At 34.3% G+C, this 20,620-nt stretch overlaps 5 protein-coding genes across 6 annotated transcripts in view; all 5 read left to right on the forward strand.

Moving 5' to 3' along the window:
- Window positions 1-1,073: 1,073 nt before the first annotated feature.
- On the forward strand, window positions 1,074-2,667 carry LOC111461014 (protein SHORT-ROOT-like). Its single transcript, XM_023104437.1, has 2 exons — window positions 1,074-1,514; window positions 1,644-2,667. Exons 1-2 carry the CDS (start codon window positions 1,074-1,076, stop codon window positions 2,559-2,561), a joined length of 1,359 nt encoding a protein of 452 aa, XP_022960205.1. The 3' UTR covers window positions 2,562-2,667.
- A 2,203-nt stretch (window positions 2,668-4,870) lies between these two features.
- LOC111460616 (60S ribosomal protein L38-like) lies at window positions 4,871-6,699 on the forward strand. The gene is made up of 3 exons (XM_023103818.1): window positions 4,871-4,989; window positions 5,829-6,012; window positions 6,504-6,699. The coding sequence occupies exons 1-3, from the start codon at window positions 4,987-4,989 to the stop codon at window positions 6,524-6,526; spliced, it is 210 nt and encodes a 69-aa protein (XP_022959586.1). The 5' UTR covers window positions 4,871-4,986; the 3' UTR covers window positions 6,527-6,699.
- Window positions 6,700-7,379: 680 nt separating this feature from the next.
- LOC111460628 (60S ribosomal protein L38) lies at window positions 7,380-8,956 on the forward strand. The gene is made up of 3 exons (XM_023103835.1): window positions 7,380-7,435; window positions 7,794-7,977; window positions 8,564-8,956. The coding sequence occupies exons 1-3, from the start codon at window positions 7,433-7,435 to the stop codon at window positions 8,584-8,586; spliced, it is 210 nt and encodes a 69-aa protein (XP_022959603.1). The 5' UTR covers window positions 7,380-7,432; the 3' UTR covers window positions 8,587-8,956.
- Window positions 8,957-15,112: 6,156 nt separating this feature from the next.
- On the forward strand, window positions 15,113-18,903 carry LOC111460947. Its single transcript, XM_023104328.1, has 5 exons — window positions 15,113-15,399; window positions 15,815-16,772; window positions 16,931-17,236; window positions 17,430-17,521; window positions 17,734-18,903. The coding sequence occupies exons 1-5, from the start codon at window positions 15,371-15,373 to the stop codon at window positions 18,605-18,607; spliced, it is 2,259 nt and encodes a 752-aa protein (XP_022960096.1). The 5' UTR covers window positions 15,113-15,370; the 3' UTR covers window positions 18,608-18,903.
- A 1,003-nt stretch (window positions 18,904-19,906) lies between these two features.
- LOC111460792 (flowering time control protein FPA-like) overlaps window positions 19,907-20,620 on the forward strand; it is a 12,316-nt gene continuing 11,602 nt past the window's right edge. Inside the window, exons 1-2 of one of the 2 annotated variants that reach the window (XM_023104086.1) lie at window positions 19,908-20,195; window positions 20,291-20,402. In XM_023104086.1, coding sequence (XP_022959854.1) covers window positions 20,319-20,402 — 84 coding nt within the window. In that variant the 5' untranslated portion in view covers window positions 19,908-20,195; window positions 20,291-20,318. Of the gene's footprint in view, window positions 20,403-20,620 lie in introns of both variants that reach the window. The other variant, XM_023104085.1, reaches the window with a different exon arrangement.

Below are 20,620 nucleotides of genomic sequence, written 5' to 3' on the forward strand. Positions count from 1 at the left end.
AATACTTGTTTTAGAATCGGTTACATCTTTTCTTGCCCGCTTATTTATTTATTTTTGTCATTTTCTCTAATGTTTACGAAGGAATAATCAACCTCCTGATACCATTATATTCTTTATAAAAATTAATCATTTAAAAATAAATATATTAAAAATAAAATATACATAAATAATCCGAACAACCTGAATCAATACAATCCAATATATTTACTGTTGGATTGAGTTAAAATCCAGTTAAAAAAAATTACAACGGTAAAAATTAAGTTAAATCTAAAAAATGAAATTAATGATGTGTTTGAGTTTATTATATTATGTAAACAAAGGGTTGGTGTTATGTAACTTCAAGCAACCAATAAATAAAAATTAGAGCTTATATTATATTATATCATAAAGTTTAATGCACCATTAATTAAATTATACGAGCATATATTGTCACACATCGTGTATGCTTTCAACTAAAGAAAAAAAATTGATTTTTGTTTTATTCTTTTAAGATTCCTTTGTTGTTATCTAAAATAAAGATGGTCTAACTTATTGTATAATATTAAATATATGTTTTATTTTACAATATCAATCATTATTAATATCATGTAATACAAATCATATTATTAAATACTATATAATAATGGGTTGTTATGTTATAGAAGTTTCAAAAGGGTTGCTACCATTGGTTGATATAATAAAATTAAAAAAATAAATATATTTTAACTTTAGAGGAAAATTTTAAATTAATTAAATAAATATTGTTTATTGAAATGTCACACTTAGATGACCATGATTTTTTTTTAATTAATTTTGATATATTTTTATGAAAATGTTAAATTTATTTAAAATATTTCTTAATAATAACCTTTCAAAAATATCCTTAAATTTTTTTTAGTGTTTCAAAAATATCCTCGAACTTTAAAAAAAAATTCTATTAATATCCTTTAATTTCTTAAAAAATTTAAAAATAATTTTTTTAAAAATATAACGGGTATTTTTATTAATTTAGCCTAAAATAAAATAAAAAATACTCGATAATTATTATTCAAAATGGTCAACAAACAGGCTTTTTATGTTCTCCATAAGAAAGCATGGACATAACCCTTTTCACAGCCAAAGAAGCCCCCACAATCTTTTTCAGCGAAAGCCATGATCATCGTCATTGTCATCGTCTTCATCGTGTTCGGTTCCCCAATTTAGCCATGCAAAGCTCCATCAGCCAGTCGTCGAAGTACTCACTCGACCACTCTCCGCCCGCCGCTGCTGGAAAATGGGCGTCCACCCTTCTCAACGACTGCGCTCGAGCTATCTCCGACAAAGACTCCAACAAAATCCACCATCTTCTTTGGATGTTGAACGAGCTCGCCTCCCCGTACGGTGACTCCGATCAGAAATTGGCTTATTACTTCTTGCAAGCTCTCTTTTGCAGAGCTACCGAAACCGGCCTCACTTGCTACAAAACCCTCGTCACCGTTTCCGAGAAGAATTACTCCTTCGACTCCGCTCTCAAGCTCATCCTCAAGTTTCAAGAGGTAACCGTCTAAAATTATCACTAAACTCAAAAGTTTAGCTTCGATTTATAACAAAATTAGAATACCGAAACGTTAATTCAAAAATTTAAGTTGATGGGTTATAGCAAATTTAATTTTTTTTTTCTTTAGGTAAGTCCGTGGATGACATTCGGGCACGTGGCATCGAACGGAGCAATTCTCGAGGCTCTCGAGCGAGAAACGAAGCTACATATCATCGACATAAGCGACACCCTTTGCACCCAATGGCCAACCCTATTAGAATCGCTAGCTACACGCAATGATGACACTCCACATCTCAAGCTCACGGTGGTATCAACAACAACAAAGGTGAAGTCTTTAATGATGGAAATAGGGCAAAGAATGGAGAAATTCGCAAGGCTAATGGGAGTCCCTTTCGAGTTCAATCCCATAACGAATCTTAACCAATTAAGCGACCTCGAGAACGAAGCTCTCAAAGTAGAAGAAGACGAAGCCATTGCTATAAATTGCAATGGAGCTTTAAGAACCATAAAAATCGAGGAGAGAAACGCTGTGATTTCAATGTTGAAATCGTTAAAGCCTCGAGTTTTGACAATTGTTGAAGAAGAAGCTGATTTCCTAAGCTCGAAAAATGAGTTCATGAGCTGTTTCGATGAGTGTCTTAGATTTTACACGCTCTACTTCGAGATGTTAGAAGAGAGCTTTGAAGCAACGAGCAATGAGAAATTGGGTTTGGAAAGAGAGTGTTCGAGAAACATTGTGAGGGTCTTGGGGTGTGGTAATGAAAGCGAACTCGAACGAGAGTTAACGAGCGAGAGAAGAGAAAAGGGAAAGCAATGGAGCGAAAGGCTTGAAGAACGAGGTTTTTTATCGGCTCGATTCAGTGACGATGTGATGGACGACGTTAAGGCTTTGCTCAAAAGGTACAAACCCGGTTGGGCGTTGATGCATCGGACCGGTGCTATCGACACGAACCGAGACGAAGAAGAAGGTGGTGATGATTCGAGTGGAATTTATTTGACATGGAAGGAAGTACCAATGGTGTGGATTTCAGCATGGAAACCCTAGAGGACAATTTTTTTTTTTTCTTAAGCAATGAAAATGTTAAATAAAATTGTTGCCGAAATTTGATTTTCGGATTGAATCTTTAACTATCGAAACAAAAGATCTGAGTTTTGCGTACTCGATGCAACATCTTCTAGATTTCGATAGAGACAATTGTATCCGTTTGAAAGAGAGGGGTACCGGGAGGGAAGAATCTAGCTCAACAGACAAGATCTATAGCTAAAACTTAGAATGTGGCTGAAGATCGTTCGAAAGCAAGTAGCTGAGACCCTGATTCAATCGACGGTTCGTGAAGAGATAAACCACCAAAAATAGGCAAGAGCTAGCTGAGCTTCGAGATTACGTAGGTTATTTTCTAGCTAAAACTAAGTGAAAAGACATTGAATGTTTTATGGTTGGATTTATCAGCTTGGGAGGTGGGAAAACAACAACCATATCCTTACATATCATAGAGATCTAATAGCTTTCAAGTGTTTGTAATGTGTGTTCTTCAATTATTCAAGTTTTGACATGTCGGTGAGTTCTTCAAGAACGTAAGGCACGGATTCAGCAAACATCTCGCACCCGAGTGCACGGAATCGGGGAAGAGGTTAGGCGTGAAGGGTCCAAGGGGAAGAGGTTGAAGCACAAGTGTAGTGAGTTGATCCCATGTTTGGGTGTTGGTCCAGTGATTGGAATAGCATATTTTTTGGTTGAATTACCACACATTTGTACTGCCTTTAGCCTAACATTTCATGGTGGGAAACCAACTTTTTGTAGCTTTCTTTTGAGATAAGGATTGGGTACTTCCACCTGCCCTTTCCCCACTTACCTTTGGCGTGGCTCGTCGAACTCTATCATGTTTACAAGTCTTCTAGCGGTGGGCTTGGACTGTTCCATCTTCATTCTAAGAACGTGGTAAGACAACCCTAATTCTCAGCCAACGATCCAAGCTTTTGTTTTAGCAAGAACCCTTGAATCAAAGTAATTAACACCTCCTTATATCAAATTTGGATCAACTAAGAGATAAGGCTACAATTAGATTACCTCTTATGATGGAAAATGAAGCAAGATTTGTAACTTGTTCTGAATTGAGTCACTTCACAATCTAACTTGATCAAGGCTTGATTGGATGGCTCGGGTGCAATTCTACCACAAGAATTGGTTGAAACTTAGAAATGACACTTGCTCAAGGCTTGATTGAATGGCTCGGGTGCAATTCTACCCCAAGAATTGGTTGAAACTTAGAAATGGCAAATATGATGCTCGAATTTTTAAGGAAACGTCTCAATTTGAGATCTGAATTACATTCATGAACGAATCTGAATTTTACCTAATATATTGTGGGTATTTATAGTCTCTCGACAAAAAACGTTTGTGGACGGGATTTATTCCCGATCCCCTTTAATCTCCACAAAATCGACTTTTACAAATTAAAAATAGTCATTTTTAATAAATGTTGATGTGTTTGAGTGGTTAATGCAACAGGTTTGAAATCAATTGAGCTCTTCATGCGTAGGTTCGAATATGTTAAAATATGTTGTCCTCTTTGAGCTTTTTTTTCTGAGTTTCTCCTCGCGTAGGTTCGAATATGTTAAAATATGTTGTCCTCTTTGAGCTTTTCCTTCTGAGTTTCTCCTCGAGGTTTTAAAACGAATTTGAAACTCTTATGAGTAGTAATGCTTAACGAGTTCAGGTCGGCCTTTGGGATTTTGGTCCGAGACATATTAGGTCAAATCTGTCATTGTTTGTAGATGTTTTTGGCTGATTTTTAGTTCACTAGATTCGTCTTGAAGAGCTCCGTAACTTGTTTGCTGACATCTAAAGCTATCGAGGGCAATCGAAAAAGATAGTAAATCGTTATATTATATTATTTATAATCCTTCAATGTTTAATGTAGATTATTTTTTAATTAAATTTATGTTATTATATTAAATTTCAAAATATAATAAATTTTTATATTATATTCATAATAAATTTGTTAAAAATATTTAGTTAAATAAAATTAAAAAAAAAAGGAGGTCGATGGGCTTAACTTGGGCCTCTATGATTTTGGGCCCATTTGGCACATGGTACCAGTTTGATTAAATCTATTTAAATAATCAAATATAGTTTAATTGGATTAATTTGTCACGTGCTAATTTATAACAAAGTAAATTATTTAATTCAAGTTGCCTATTTTTATTTTTTTTAAAATGGGTTTTTTTAATTTAGAAAAATGAATTTTAATTTTAAATTGTATCAAATTTTTTATTTCAATAAATTAAAATTAACTAAGTGTTAGTTAGGCTTGGTTATTAAAGAGAGTGTCAAGGGACAAAACTGTAAATTAACATAATTGAGTAATAGCTATATTCTTTGCCCGCCCCCATGATTTAGAATTAGGGTTTGTGAAGGGGTTTCAGCATCGCTACACTCGAGAAGGCGCCCACTCTGTTCTTCACGGAAAATGGTACTGATTCCTAATTTCACTGGATTTTCTTTGTGTTTGCTCTGCTTGTAATCATTTGAACATGGTAGAGTTAAGGATTTTTCCCTATTTGTTATCATTTCAATGGTAGGTTAAGTTAAATAAATTTCAATTTACTTCTCTTTGGACTGAAATTTGATAAATAAGGTCAAGGAATTTTCATCAGTTGCATGATTCTGCTGTGTTTTATTGAGTGTATCTTATTTATTCATATCGAAAGATTCTGTTGTTTTACCTTCGCATTCTCATAGATGAAGTGTGTACTTTATAATTTTTGCAATGTTCGTTCCGATTCTTTCCTTTTCGTTCTTTATTAGTTTTGTAGGTTGGATCATTTGACTTATGCAATTGAAAGGGCATCAGATCTCAAACTTACCTGACGAATTAACGAACGCAATTTCTGTTGTATGCTATATGTCTATTCGTCAATTTCTTTGTGAGAGTACACGTGAAGATTTCTAGTTCTTTGGAAGAATATTAATGAAACATAGATTTCTTTTGTAGAGTACATGAAAAAATTTCAAGTTGTGTTCTTTGGACTGAAACTTGTGGTAAAGGAAATTGTTATTGGCTTCATGTCTCTGCTTTGATTATTAGTCATCTGTATTTTACATTTACTTCTGTCCAGATTTGTTAAGTGTTATGGTTTGAGTTTAGCGGTATAGGTGTTCTTGAAGGTTTTTTGGCTAAGGTTTATTGGTATTCAAGTAATTATTTGAGAATCTGGGACTATTGGGTGGCCTCACTCATTTGCAAATCTTATTTTTTGTGTTATGTTATGGTCGATTCTTACTCTTTTTATTCCATAATTCATTGTGCAGCCGAAGCAAATTAACGAGATCAAAGATTTCCTTCTCACTGCAAGAAGGAAGGATGCTCGCTCTGTGAAAATCAAGAGAAGCAAAGATGTGGTCAAGTTCAAAGTTCGATGCTCCAAGTATCTTTATACTCTCTGTGTTTTCGACTCCGAGAAGGCAGAAAAGTTGAAGCAGTCTCTTCCACCAGGTTAACTTTTTGAGCAACTATAGTTGCAATTACTTGAAACAACTTCATGCACATAATTATCAGTACTTTAGAATGGTTAAAATTCATATCATAAGGTATTTATGTCTGACCATAATTCGAAACGAGAAGGCCAAGAACATGTATAGGTCCTTCTATCATTTGCTTTTGTCGCCATTAATCTCCTAAATACATTTCTCGTGTTTCACTTATCCTCTGCATCGTTGTTATCTCACCGATCTCTTTAAAAATTCTGTTATTGGTCTTGTATTTACCCCTCACTTTCTCTAATCCATGTCTCTGTAAATACTTTTGTGTATTTCCTGATAACATCCTTTGATTATGTAATGACCCTAAATTTTCTATTATAAGTTTTCAAGAAATTCATGAGTTCAATAAGTTGTCCATTGAATCTACTCATCACCAAAGCCTTTGTTTTGTGATCCTAACATGATTACTGAGACCTGACATTTATTTTACTGATTGTTCATCAGGTTTGAGTGTGCAAGATCTGTGAAAATATGTTGGGTTAGAGCCTGACAGCGAGAAGAGGACCAAAGTTTTTGTTTTAGTTGAAGTTTTTTTGTCCAAGTATTTAGGGAAATACATACATTTTAAAGTGGATTGAGTTTATTATGTGATTCCCAGTTGATGTTTCAGTAAAATTATGTACTCTTGATGTGATTCCCAGTTTTGGTTCCAGCAAACAGCTTCAAAAAATCTGCCTTTTAAACTATAAGAACAGAGATTTGTTATAATTATACTCTTTATTTTTTTATAAGAAAAAAAATTATTAATTCTTTTAAAGTTGGAGTTTGCAGAAATTTGATAAGCTGTATCAATTTTGACCTGGAAAATTTAAAATTACACTAATAAAATTTCGCTAGTTTCTCTAAAAACTATGGCAATGAATTTTTTTAAAAATGCAAGTTTTGCACAAATTTTAATTTGATTTATACAAATATATATATATATATATATATAATAATAAAATAAATCTACATTTTTTTTTTATAAAAAAACCAAACTTTAATATAGTTTTATCTAAATTATATTGGCATGGATTTGTTTGTTTAAACTATAATTTGGTGAGAGCTACAAATTATTTATTTGGGTTTAAAATATAATTTGGTGAATTAGAGTAAATTATTTATTTATTTTCTTTTTAAATAAAAAAATTCAGAGTTAAAATAAATTAAAAAGAACCTAAAAAAACAGTTTGAAACGTAGACCAAGTTTATATAATTTTTTTTAATAATAATAATAAAGAAAAAAAAGAATATTGTACTTTGGGCCATTATATTTGAAGCCCAGCTCAGCCCAGCCCAAGTTGGTTCATCATACCTATAAATATAAAGCTATGGAAATTAGGGCTATTTGAATTTGGAGCGTCCACAAGCCGGCATTCGCAGTTCTTGTCGCAATGGTAACTCGCGAACTCCCTGCTTCCCAACTTCATGGATTTCATTGTTCTTAGTTTTTATATACTCAATCCATGTTTGGTTTTTGTTCCTGTATTCATTTGAGCCATACAATTACCGCTTTTTCTAGTGTACTGTTTGTGCGTACTCTTTCCATTTTCTTGCTCAATCTATCTGTATTTCTCCGCCGCCGCCGGTTTCTTGGCACCTTGAGCATAACAGAACCGAATGTATTGACGAAAGGACTTCTGTATTTATATTTTGATTAGCATGTTCAAATTATGTATTTACTATCTAAATCTTGTAGTTTAGAGCGTTCTGTATGTTTTCGTATCTTATGTTTTATCTCATGTCAATATGCAGCCGAAGCAAATTCATGAGATCAAAGATTTCCTTCTCACTGCAAGAAGGAAGGATGCTCGTTCCGTGAAAATCAAGAGGAGCAAAGATGTGGTGAAGTTCAAAGTTCGATGCTCTAAGTATCTGTATACTCTCTGTGTTTTCGACTCTGAGAAAGCAGACAAGTTGAAGCAATCTCTTCCACCAGGTTAGATTAACTTTTTTTTATTAACTATCACCTTCAATTTATTTTTAGAGCATGATATATTGTAAGTAATTAGCACATAAATGGTTAAATTAAACGCATTTCTTAAATTGATTGTGTTTGACTGTAAATTCATAGGTGCTTTTATCATCGGATTTTGTATTAAATAATCTTTATTTTACTGTCATCTCTAGAATTGCCAAGTGATCTGTGTAGAAGTTTTGAGATGTTATTAGGTTTAATATCCCAATGTCGGCGTTTTTGTCATTTTGTTGGGACTTTCTAGAATTGCTAAGTGATCTGAGCAGCAGAAGTTATGAGATGTTATTAGGTTCAATACTCCATTGTGGTTGTTTTGTAATTATTAGGTAGGCTTCAATTCCATTGGATATACCCCCTTTTTTTGTGAACTCCTATGTTCTTCCATTGTTCTCAACTAAAGTTGTTTCTTATAAGAAAAAGAAATTACTTGGTATGCTTTCTAAAATGAGGGATGAGAATGAATTCGGTCTTTGATTATGCCATTTCTTCATGTCGTCACTTGTGATCGTACAATTCCAGCCTCTGATTAATTTTCCCATTGTTCCAGGTCTGAGTGTGCAAGATCTGTGAAAGAATCTTTAAAGTTTCTCGAATGCGATCACAGGAAGAGGACTAGATTTTTTTCTTCTATTTTTTGATGGGATCTTTTTTCCAAGTATTTCGAGTACTTCTAAATTGGATTTGAGGTTGTAGTAATCCATATTCCCTTCATTTCCCAGTGGGGTTTATGGAAATTTAGAATTGTTATGTCCCGAGTTTATTGTGTGGCTACCCAGTTGTTTCACTAAAACTATCTTACTCTTGCAGTGTTTCTTTAACCAACATTAGATTTGTTAAGTTCAGCCTTTTTTTTCACATTTATAGGCATGTTTTTGCAAATGATTCAACCACAATCATGAATTGAAACTTACGCAACCCAATTCAATAGCTGATTCAGGAATGGATGGTTTTTTAGCTCTACTTTTTGGGGATTTGTGTTTTGCGAAACAAAATTTTAGCTGTTCATGATCATCTCGAATCAAGTATGAATCATGGTGTCGTCGAGTATACCTAACATGGTTGGTTGCACATGTTGATAAACTTTAGATCCTTTTTTCTTTTATTATAGGGTAACTATTTTCATTATTCAATGATACTTTCTTAGTTACCTTATTTCCTAACTTTATTATTTAGTAAACAATGTGATATGTATGGATGTATGTGTATATGTATATACTACTTTTAAAAAAGTTAAGGATATTCTAAAAATAAATGGCAGTATATTTTATACTAAAGTCTTCAAAAAAAAATGGAACCCACGAGCCATGATGGGGTTAGTTAATTAAATGTCAGGTGTTGCTGCTCTGTATGTGGACCCCCACATGCGATTAGTCTCATCATTTCACTTATTTACAGTTTTACCATTTCTCTTTTTATTATTATTATTTTTTATTTTATTTGAAGAAGTATAAAATAAATAAACTATTCTCCTGGAAAATTGAAGTATATTTGAAAATTATTGATGGAAAAAAATATTAAAGATTTTATTTAATTTCTGCATATTTCACGTGCCTATTTTACTTTTTTCGTTTCTCTGATTTTACCCCCTCCTATACTTCGTATATAAACTGCTTAACGACTCCACTATTTTGTTGTCGGTTTGATGTGTTTAGAGTTGTTACTTTACCTTTTTTTTTTTTTTAGCTTTAATTACTTGTACAATTCTTTCATTATATAGTTTCAGATGGTGATATCAAATATGAGTGGTTTATGGAGAATATGATTAAATACAAAATTATAGTTGACAATAAGGTCATAGCTCAACGGTCTCACATATCTTGAAAGCGAAGACAAAAAGAATCAAAACTCTTGTTTTCATAAGAATGCAACCTATAAACTTACTTAATTTGATGAAATAAGAAGTGTTTATTAGGATAAAACTAACTATATTGTTATTTTTTCGGCCCCAAAATATACCATCGATTTCAAATCTCGGAAACAAAATATATCATTTAGGTCAGGTCCTATTCTTTGCATGACTAGTTTGTCCAGTTTGCAGGCAAGGAGAGTTCGATGTGGTGTTTAATGGAGTTTAGTGTCGAAAGAGATGGATGCATTGCTCCAAAACTTGTGGTCCTCGTTCAACCCATTTCTCTTCTCTTGTGGATGTTTTTTAGGATTTTTTTTCCGACCTCAACCATAGAATATTTGTTCTTATGTCAACGTAGTCCTACCGATTGAACTATGCAGATGACTTTTCATTGAGGTATTTTGAGCACCTCTATACTTTTAGGGTTTGGAACAAAAAGTGGTGGGTTGAGACTATCTAGACAATATGGTTCAAATTAGAATAACGGCTCAATGATTAACTTATTTTATGGCGTGAATTCATGAACAAAATGATACCATCGTAAAAATATATAGAAAAGTTTTTATTCTAACATGTATATAATACTAACCCTATTTTATCTCACTCTCGTGATTGGTAGGAGAAATGTAGATTGTGACAACTTGAACGATACCTTTATGGTCCACGTATTGATGTGCGTTGGGTGATTCTCTTTCTCTCGTTCGTTCTATTAGCATAACATTAATTAAATTACCTCATATATTCATGTGGATGACGGTTTTTTAATGCTAAAAGAAATTTAGTGAAGCACGCTTATCTCATGACTTTCGTACTTTATTATGTTTCTTAATATTTACCCATTTTGGCTGGCTTTTTTAATACTAAAAGAAAATTACAATGAACAAATTGACATTCTAACTAACTCTATAATAATTATAAAAAATAAAAATAAAAATAAAAATAAAAAGTTGCGTTGACTGGACGCCTCCAATTTTGACTTTAAATTTTTTGACCTGCTATTGAAGTCGGTGGTCAGTTTAGTCCGCTGCTACTGTGATCTTAATATTGTTTTTTATTATTTTTTTTTTTTACTATAAAATAAAATAAAATTGAAGAAATTATATTTTTTCGGGTCTAAATTTTTTTTTGATGGGTTTGATTTGCATGGAATTTTAGAAAATGAGAGATTCAAATTTTTAACATCCCGATAAAAAATGTATATCATTTAATATTGAATTGTACTAACTTTAGCAATTGGAAAAACAAACTAAGAACCGGACCGAAACGTATTATCAAGTCCATCGTCGAGGAGCCCCTAGCCGAGAGACGACCCTATATTTGTAGTGCAACGACAAATCCTTGAAGAAGCGATACAACAGAATCATACTTATAGAGCCTACTCGAAGAAAAGTGGAGGAGACAAGTTTAGGTCAAGCTCGAGTAAGTCCTCTATTAACCGATGAGATTGTGAAAGGAGAGTTTAAAGCTTCAATCATCGAGAATTATGGTAGGAAGACGAATCCAATAGAATACTCGAACACCTACGGATCATGGATGGAACTGCACCGAGTTTGTAATTTAATTTAATTTAAAAAAATTTAAAAAAAATGTGAAATATTTTTTAGTTTTGTCATGTTAAATACTCGCATATAGCTTGAGTAGTAAGCTAATATTTAATAAATTTTGTGACAATAAAAATTTCTCTAAAAAGATGGCTTTAAATTTAACTCAAAATTTAAATGCATTTGTCACATCAACTTTTAATTCATATTATCCTATTTATTACCTTTATTTATATTATTCTTTTTATTTATTTTTTATTTTTTATATTCCATCCGCTATAGACAGGAGCTAAGCATCATTTATCAGGTGAAAAACGTTCACTAATGAACGATTTTAAAATCTTTAGAGATAGGGATAATCCAAAGAGGTTAATAGGCTTGGGCTATTACAAATTGTATCAAAACCCGATATCGAGCGGTATACCAGCTGTATTGTGAAGATCCCTGTCGGTAGGAGAGAGAAACGAAATATTCATAATTAAAATATATTAAAATTTTTAAATAATAGTCTAAATAACTTTTTATAAATATTTTAAAATTATTTTAATGTCGAAAAATCAATCGAATTTTAAAATATTTACGAAGGTCAACTATAATATAATATTTAAAATTATATTTTTTTAAAAAATTACATTTATAAATACACACGTGAAGGAGGAGAAATATTTATTTATAAATATTTAATTTATTTATTGTTTTTATTTACTGTGAATACCCTTAGGTTTGAAAAATGTTTCATTTTAGCCCCTCCTTTTAATACTTAGTTGCCTTTTATTATTAACAATAAATTGATGTGACTATTTTCTTTTTTATATATATTTCAAAAATAAATTATAATTATTTTTTTATTGACGTGGCAAATATGTGAACACAAACACACTTTTAACAAATTTTTCTTAAATTTAAAAATTAAATTAAAACACTTTTTTTTTTTATAAAAATATTAAGAATTTTACTTAAATACTAATGTTTTAAATTATTAATTTCTTCTCCGAGAAATTTATATGTAGCATGTAGTGAAGCTCTCGTGAACACGTTCCTCTTAGAGTCAGCCTAGATTAAGTGAAGTCAACTTCGTAACCCTAATTTTTTTTCGGGAATCAAATATATCCTGTGACACTCAATTATGTAATACCCTAAGTTTATTGCTAGTAGGTATTATCCGTTTTGGCTCGTCAACTTTACGATTTTAAAACTCGGCTACTAGGGAGAGGTTTACACACCCTTATATGGAATGCTTCGTTCCCCTCTCCAACAGCGTCTTCACTAGTACATTTCTTGGTGTGTGGTTCTGATACAATTTGTAACAGCTTAAGCCCACCGCTAGTAGATATTGACTATTTTGGCCCGTTACATATCGTCCATCAGCCTCACAGTTTTAAAACATGTCTACTAGGAAAAGGTTTCCACGTCCTTATAAAAAATATTTCGTTTTTATCTCTAACGGACATGAGATCTTACTGATTATTTTCAAATTACAGCTATCTCAGCCTAAGAATTCAGAAATCCGTGAAGCTAATATTTCGAATTTCCATCGATCAAACCCGTTTAAAAAAGACACGTCGAACACACACACCCCGGACCGAACACATTTTTCGTATAAAAAAAAAAAAAAAATTTGAATAAGAAGGATTAGTAGGGGCCCACTTACCACATGTTTGGATGTGGTAAGCATATGAGGTTTGTTTGTGGGCTTACTCAATTTATGGCCAATAAAAGAAGTGAAATAAATTAAAATTAAATTAAATTTTTATTATTTAAATAAAAATAATATAAATTAAAAATAAATAAATAAAAGGTGTATTTTTGTGTGTGGAAGTCTCTCAATAATGAGGTGGAATGTGACTTCTTTGTGCTTCTTAGCCGACACCACTTTTTATTTATTTATTTATTTTTATTTATTTATTTATTTATTTTATTTATATTTAACAACTATTGCACATGCAACCATATGCAAAATTCTCAAATACCAAGGTCAATAAAATAATCATTTCCAATATTTTTTATTATATATTATTTGAATAAAGCGTTTCGTTCTTGAATTCTTAAATTCGATATGAACGGTTGGACAATCTGTCTTCTTGAATCGAGATAGCAAGAACCATTCTTGAATTATTCCTCCCGATGGCTCCTCATATTGGATAGTGATCGGTTTTTACGTCACAAAGAACTCCAAAAGAAAAAGGAGTCAAGCCTCGATTAAGGGGAGACGTTCTTTGTTCGAGACTCCCACATCGGCTAATTTAGGGAATGATCATGGGTTTATAATATAATCAAGGAATACTATCTCCATTGGTACGAGACCTTTTGGGGAAACCCAAACCAAAGTCATGAGAGAGTCGTGTTCGTCCAACATGGTAGGAAAGTAGGACTTGAAGAACGAGTGATTAATATGTTTTTTTAATATAAAAATAATTATCGAGAAATAATGAAAAAAATAATAATTAAAAAAAAAATTGAATGGTTATAACTAACATCCTTTAGTAGCTCAAGAATATACAGTTTTGGTGGAAAATATATTTGGTAAGTAAATAAAAATAAATGCCAATTGGTTTATAGAAAATTAATGACAATTATTACTAAATAAATGTCAATATATTTGAATATTTATGAATTATGGGATTAAATTATATTTTAAATATAATTTCTTCAAAACTTTTAATTATTAATTGATATTTTAGGTTGGCTAAATAAATAATTACTTATTAAATACATAATTATTGCCAAGTTTATTATTCTTTTTGTTAAGCTTTTAATTTTTTACTTCATAATTTATTTAATTATTTTCATTTTAAATTACTTCATTTCCAAATTTGACTGTGGGTAACATTTAATGTTAAGCGTAATAAAAGTAATTAATTGACAGGTAAAAAATGATTGTCAAATGTTTAGGTAATAATATATATATATTTTATTAATTAATTAATTAATTATTATTATTATTATTTTTTTGCCAAATGCAAATATTTAATCTTTAAATATGAAAATAAAAATAATTCAATGGGTATTTAAAAAATATTTCACCCAATGATTTTACATTTTTCATATAACTTGTTTTCTAAGTTATATATACATGTTCTTGTTCTTAATATATATACATATATATATATATATATATATATATATATATATTTCATCATCCAACCCCTCGAATAAAGCACGCCTCCCCTTAATCGAGACTCGACTCCTTTGAAGTCTTAGACTGCCTTCAAGGATTTCATCATCCAACACCTCCCCTCGAACAAAGCACGCCTCCCCTTAATCGAGGCTCGACTCCTTTGGAGTCTTAGTCATTTTTTAAGATTTACCAATCGATTGGCACGACTAAGTTTAGGGCATGACTCTGATACTATGTTAGACGAACACGACTCTTCACCTCTCCACAATGGTACGATATTGTCTAAGCATAAGCTCTTATGACTTTGCTTTGCTTTGGGCTCCCCCAAAACTACTCGTAACAATGGAGAAAGTATTATTTGTTTATAAACACATGATCATTCCCTAAATTAGAGGACTTTCATCCTCCAATAACCCATATAGTTTTTTTTTTAAAAAAAAATTAGAACATAATAGGATAAAAGGGAAGAAATTGATTTAGTAAAGAATTGAATATGAACATAATTTAGATGTTGATGGATTATGGAGTAAAAGATTGAAGAGTGGGTGAGATTAAAGCTTTATAATTTGCATATTGTTATGTATATGGTGGGTGTCAGACACTGACAGCTTCTCTACTTAATCATGTATTGAGCCTGCCCTCATTTATTCTCTCTACTTTTTTCTGTTTTCTCTCAGAGATCTTCCATTTCCAGTTCCATTTCTTACCATCCCTACACCGCCATGTTCTTCGCTTCTTCCCACAACCAGAAACTCCCATTTTTTACCCTTCCTTTTTCATGGCGTTTTTGCATAGAAATGGTGTTCTTGTTTGTGCTTTTTTGAGTTAAATACCAAATGGGTTTCGATGTTTAAGTCATTTTCTCATCTGGGTCGGTGAGTTTTCCTGTTTTTTCATCGATTTATTGCTTGATTTCTAGTTCTATGAGCGAATCTCGTTCTGGGTTTTCTGGTTGTTCCTCTAATTTGAAATGAAATGAAATGTGTGTTCATATTTGAGGTAGCAATTGGTTAAACCTACCAAATCTAAATCCTGTACGGTGCTTCTTTGCCGGAGTTTTGTTTGATTTGTGTTATATTTGGCAAAGATATTAATCTGGTTTGAAGGTTATCCCCCATTTTCCTTTTCTGTAATTTCTTCTCCTTTTGATTTGGATCGCTTCATTTCGCCATTGGCGATGGATGATTAAGCTCTTCCTTCTCGATATTTCTTGTTTTCTTGAAGAAGGGGTTACGATTTCTTGGGGGTTTCTTCAAAATCTGTTTGGTTTTTGAGTGATGCCTTCTGAAGGTATCCAACAATGGCGAATCTGGTTCCTGGAGTGCTTCTTAAACTGTTGCAGCATATGAACACTGATGTGAAGGTTGCCGGTGAGCACAGGTCGGCGTTGTTGCAAGTTGTGAGTATAGTTCCGGCATTGGCCGGCGGCGATCTTTCACCGAATCAAGGTTTTTATCTCAAAGTCTCTGATTCTTCTCATGCTACTTATGTTTCATTGCCTGATGAACATGGTGATCTGATTCTTAGTGATAAGATTCAATTGGGTCAGTTTATTCATGTTGAACGCCTTGAGTCTGCGTCCCCTGTCCCCGTTCTTCAAGGCGTTCGACCGGTACCCGGTCGACATCCTTGTGTAGGTAGCCCTGAAGATATTGTTGCTACTCATTCTCCTGGTTTTCTTAACAATAATCCTAACTTGAAACCATTGGAGAAATCGAAACCGACCCCGAAAGTCTTAGGCATTGTCGGGGAGAAGGAGAAATCTCTGCCTGTTAGACTCAATGGCAATGTTAAGGAGGATAAGATTGAGAAGAAATCCTCATCGTTGAGTAGATCCAAGTCTCAGTTGTCGAAATTGGCGGTGAATATTGATCCGAAAAAGGAGCCTCTAACGAGACTTAAGTCGATGAATTCACGGTCGATACCTTCCTCTCCGACGAGCTGTTATTCATTGCCTTCTTCGTTTGAGAAGTTTGCTAACAGCATTAAGCATCAGGGGAAGGTTAAAGCGTTGGCTAATGGAACGGCCAAGGTAGGGGCGGTTGAGAAGTCGAATTCTGTTCGTTCGGCTAGTCCCGTCGCTAAGAAGATGGGAATGGGACATCAATTCAAGCATTTAGTTCAGGGCATTGAGGTTGGGGCTAAGGCTCTGAGGAAGAGTTGGGAAGGGAATATGGAGACAAAAAGACGAGACAATTCGATATTAAGAGCTACCAAACTCGACCCCAAGTCCGAAGTTCGGGTTACTGTAAGTTTTATCATACTCAATACGATCCTCGTTTCATATTTGATTTGTCTTTAAAACGGAAAACGTTCATTCGTGGATATTCATGTCTGTTACTATGAATCTATTAAGCTGCAAATTTGTTTACTAGCGTCCGATCACGTCTCCATTCTCTTATGCAGACTCCTAGAAGAAGTACATCGAGCGAGAAGTTGCCATCGAGAGAGGAGAATAGGATTCAGGTACCTGCAAAGTCATCTAAAGACGATCATAGCGTGCACATGTCTTCACGGAAGAACACCGCTAACGGAGCCTTAGATGATCAAGATAGGTCAAATAGGCAAAAATCTTCCGGTGGAAAGAAATCCTCGAGCGATGCAGGCGGATTCCCCGGGAATTTGGTGAAGATTCCTCTTAGTCATAAAAGATTGACTGAGGGGAGTGCCTCATGGGCTTCACTTCCATCATCTCTTGCCAAGCTTGGAAAGGTATGGATTCTCTGATACTTTGATAATCACTGATAGCTCTTTTAGTTGTCGTTGCTCGATAAATCTCCTGCCGTTTAGATAGCTTCGGGAGCTTATATGAGCTTAATCGCTTGTTTTTTTCGAGATTCACCGATCCGGTAGAAACTATCTATTTTGATACGTTCATATCGTTCTTCCATGTCTGCTGCTATAGGAAGTAATGAGGCACAGAGATGCTGCACAAGCAGCAGCAATAGAGGCTATGCAAGAAGCTTCAGCTGCCGAAAGCGTATTACGGTGTTTAAGGTACGAAACCTTTCCCGGTGCAGTACTCGTAGTTCTCGCTGCTTTTTAGTTCTATATTTGAAATGCAAGCATAAACGATTCGGTCGAAAGCTGTTTGAGCTGATTTTAGTACATTTGGTTGGAAAAGATATGAAGAATTTATCGACTTTTATAACGAGCTTCTTGGTTGCTTTCGCACGGTTTTCTGTTGTCTTATGTTGTTCGGTTTGCAGTATATTTTCCGAGTTAAATGCTGCGGCGAAGGAGGATAATCCACAGCCTGCAGTAGAACAGTTTCTGACGCTTCATGCTAGCCTGACCAATGCTCATATGGTGGCTGAATCTCTTTCGAAAACGGGTCCCTCTGGTTCGATCAATGAGAGCGAAGAAACCGCTTCAGAAGAAACGATGAAGGTCTCGTTAAAGGCTAGAAAACAGGCATCTGCTTGGGTCCTGGCTGCTTTAGCCACCAACATGTCGTCTTTCGCAGTTTATAGCCGTGATCCACCCTCGGCTCTAAATCCGATCTCGTCTCTATCCCAAAACCAAAAGAATGCATCTGCAAATCAGCCTATAGTAGTTTTAGAAAACTCGTCTAAGAACAGCTCGTCGAAATCCCAAGGGAAGGTTCGCCAGATGATAAACTCTAAACCGATTGGATCAGGAAATCCCGGTCGAACAAAGGAGGGAACGACACTCGGTCAAAAGTTGCAGGCTCAACCTCCCCCAGAATGGATCAGAGGAAATGGTCTCGACGAAGCGGTTGACTTGGCCGAGATGTTACGGCTGCAATCCCAGGACTGGTTCTTGACATTCATGGAAAGGTTCTTGGATGCAGGCGTCGACACTGCAGCATTGTCGGATAACGGACAAATCGCAGGAATCTTGACTCAGCTTAAGAGCGTAAACGACTGGTTAGATGGCATAGCTTCTACCAAAGACGAAGAAGACCCCACCGACATTTCGACCGAGACAATCGACAGGCTGAGGAAGAAGATCTACGAGTATCTTCTCATGCATGTCGAGTCTGCAGCCGCTGCACTTGGCGGGGGATCGCAGCAACTGCCACAGCCGATACAGGCAACCGGAACGAAAGCCAAAAGGTAACTGTCGAAGCTCGATGTTGGTTTCATCTTAACATGGATTATTCACTGTGCCCCGTGTTCAGTCTCGAGCGTAAAATCGTGTACATAGCTTCTGCATCGGATCACGCCATACATGAAAAGCAGTTATTACGGTTATTGTTTTGAATTCATGAGATTTGATTACTGATATTATACAGACCTGGGTTTGTTCAGTTCAGCTTTACACATATCATCAACTGTACATTCTGTTGTTAGTGAAGAGTGCATATTGATATATTTATGAACAATCTCATAATTTATTCTATTGGTTTTAGTTCATGAGCAGCTCTCGAGCAAACGAACGAACACAAGTTTCGTTCTCGAAAGTTTGAAATTTGTATCGTGATCTTAAATTTTGTCTAAAATGTTTTGACTTTTTAAAAGCTCGGGTTGGACTCTTGTTGACGTAAATATATAATCGAAACATACCCTGGAATATAAGGCCATGAGACGTTTGATAACTCACCACTGCATTTGTAACAACCGAAACATACCTTGGAATATAAGGCCATGGGACGTTTGATAACTCACCTCTACATCTGTACCAGCTCAAGTCCACCGCTAGCAGATATTGTTCTGCTTTTCCTAGGGTTTTTGAAATGTGTATGTGTATGCTGTGAGTAGGTTTGGTTTTCATACCCTTATAAGGAATGCTTCATTCCCCTCTCTAAATATGGGATCTCACAATCCATCTCCTTTGGGTCTAGCGTCCTTGGTGACATACCGCTTAGGACGGACTTTGATACCATTTGTAACGGTTCAAGCCCATCCTTCTAAGGAATGTTTCGTTCCTCTCTCTAACTGATATGGGATCTCACAATTCACCCCTTTTGGGCCTTGCGTCCTTGGTGGCACACCGCTCAGGACAAACTTTGATATCATTTGTAACGATCCCGGTCCAAGCCCGCTAACCGATATCCATCCCGGTCTAATAGTAAAATGTTTCCACACCTTTATAAATTATAATTTATTCTAAATTAAAAACATAAATTAAGAGTATACTTAAAACATTTTAAAACTATAAATTATTAATTATATAATTTAAACCTAAATAAATTTTATTATCGATTAAAGCTTAAATCAATTTTATTATCGGTTAAATTACACATAAAAATTTATAATTATATCAATTATTTTTGTCGTAAAAAAGCAAAATTAAAATAGAGACATTGAATTTACATTTTAAACCCTTTCATCTCGTCGTTCAGTTATAAAGCTGTAAGCAACGAAGGCGTCTAATATGGTAATTTCATTCTAAACAACAAAACCGTTCCCCCAAAATTTCAGTACAAATTCCAATTTCCCTCTGCAAAACCTAACCCTATCTTCAAAAGTTCTCTCTCCATCTACACAAGATTCTTCTTCAACCTCAAATCCTCTGTTCTTCTCTCACGTCGCCACATTCTCTTTGCTCGAATTCATTTGCTCTGCAAAATCGGTGATAGAATCTCAAAGGTGAATTTAGTCTCTGATTCTTCGTTTCGATTTCAGTGCCGCCTCTTCCCCAAATGAGCCGACAGCAACTGTATAGGGACTCGGACGTTACGGAGATGTCTTCCAACAGCTTGTGGGTAGGCAACTTGTCCATGGATGTCACGGATACGGATCTCATGAATATGTTTGCGCAGTTTGGGGCGATTGATAGTGTTTCTTCCTATCCTTCCAGGAGTTACGCTTTCATCTTCTTCAAGCACATGGAGGATGCTCAAGCGGCTAAGGAGGCTCTTCAAGGGGTTTTTCTGCGTGGGAGTTCAATCAAAATCGAGTTTGCGAGACCGGTTTGTTTTTGTTCTGATCTCTGTGTTGTGTTAGGTTTATTTGGATTCGTGTGCCTGTATAACATGACTGGTGTGCTATTGATCACTCGCTTTCTTTTGCAATCTATTGGTTTTGCGCTTCATTTGAACCTCTTCTTTTTGATAACGCGACTAGTGTTGAGATAGGCGTAATCTTCATACGATTAAAGGTTTTTTTTTTTTTTTTTTTTTTTTTTTTT

Source organism: Cucurbita moschata, unplaced genomic scaffold, assembly GCF_002738365.1.
Source record: "Cucurbita moschata cultivar Rifu unplaced genomic scaffold, Cmos_1.0 Cmo_Scf00024, whole genome shotgun sequence".
In the NCBI taxonomy this organism is placed as follows: domain Eukaryota; kingdom Viridiplantae; phylum Streptophyta; class Magnoliopsida; order Cucurbitales; family Cucurbitaceae; genus Cucurbita; species Cucurbita moschata.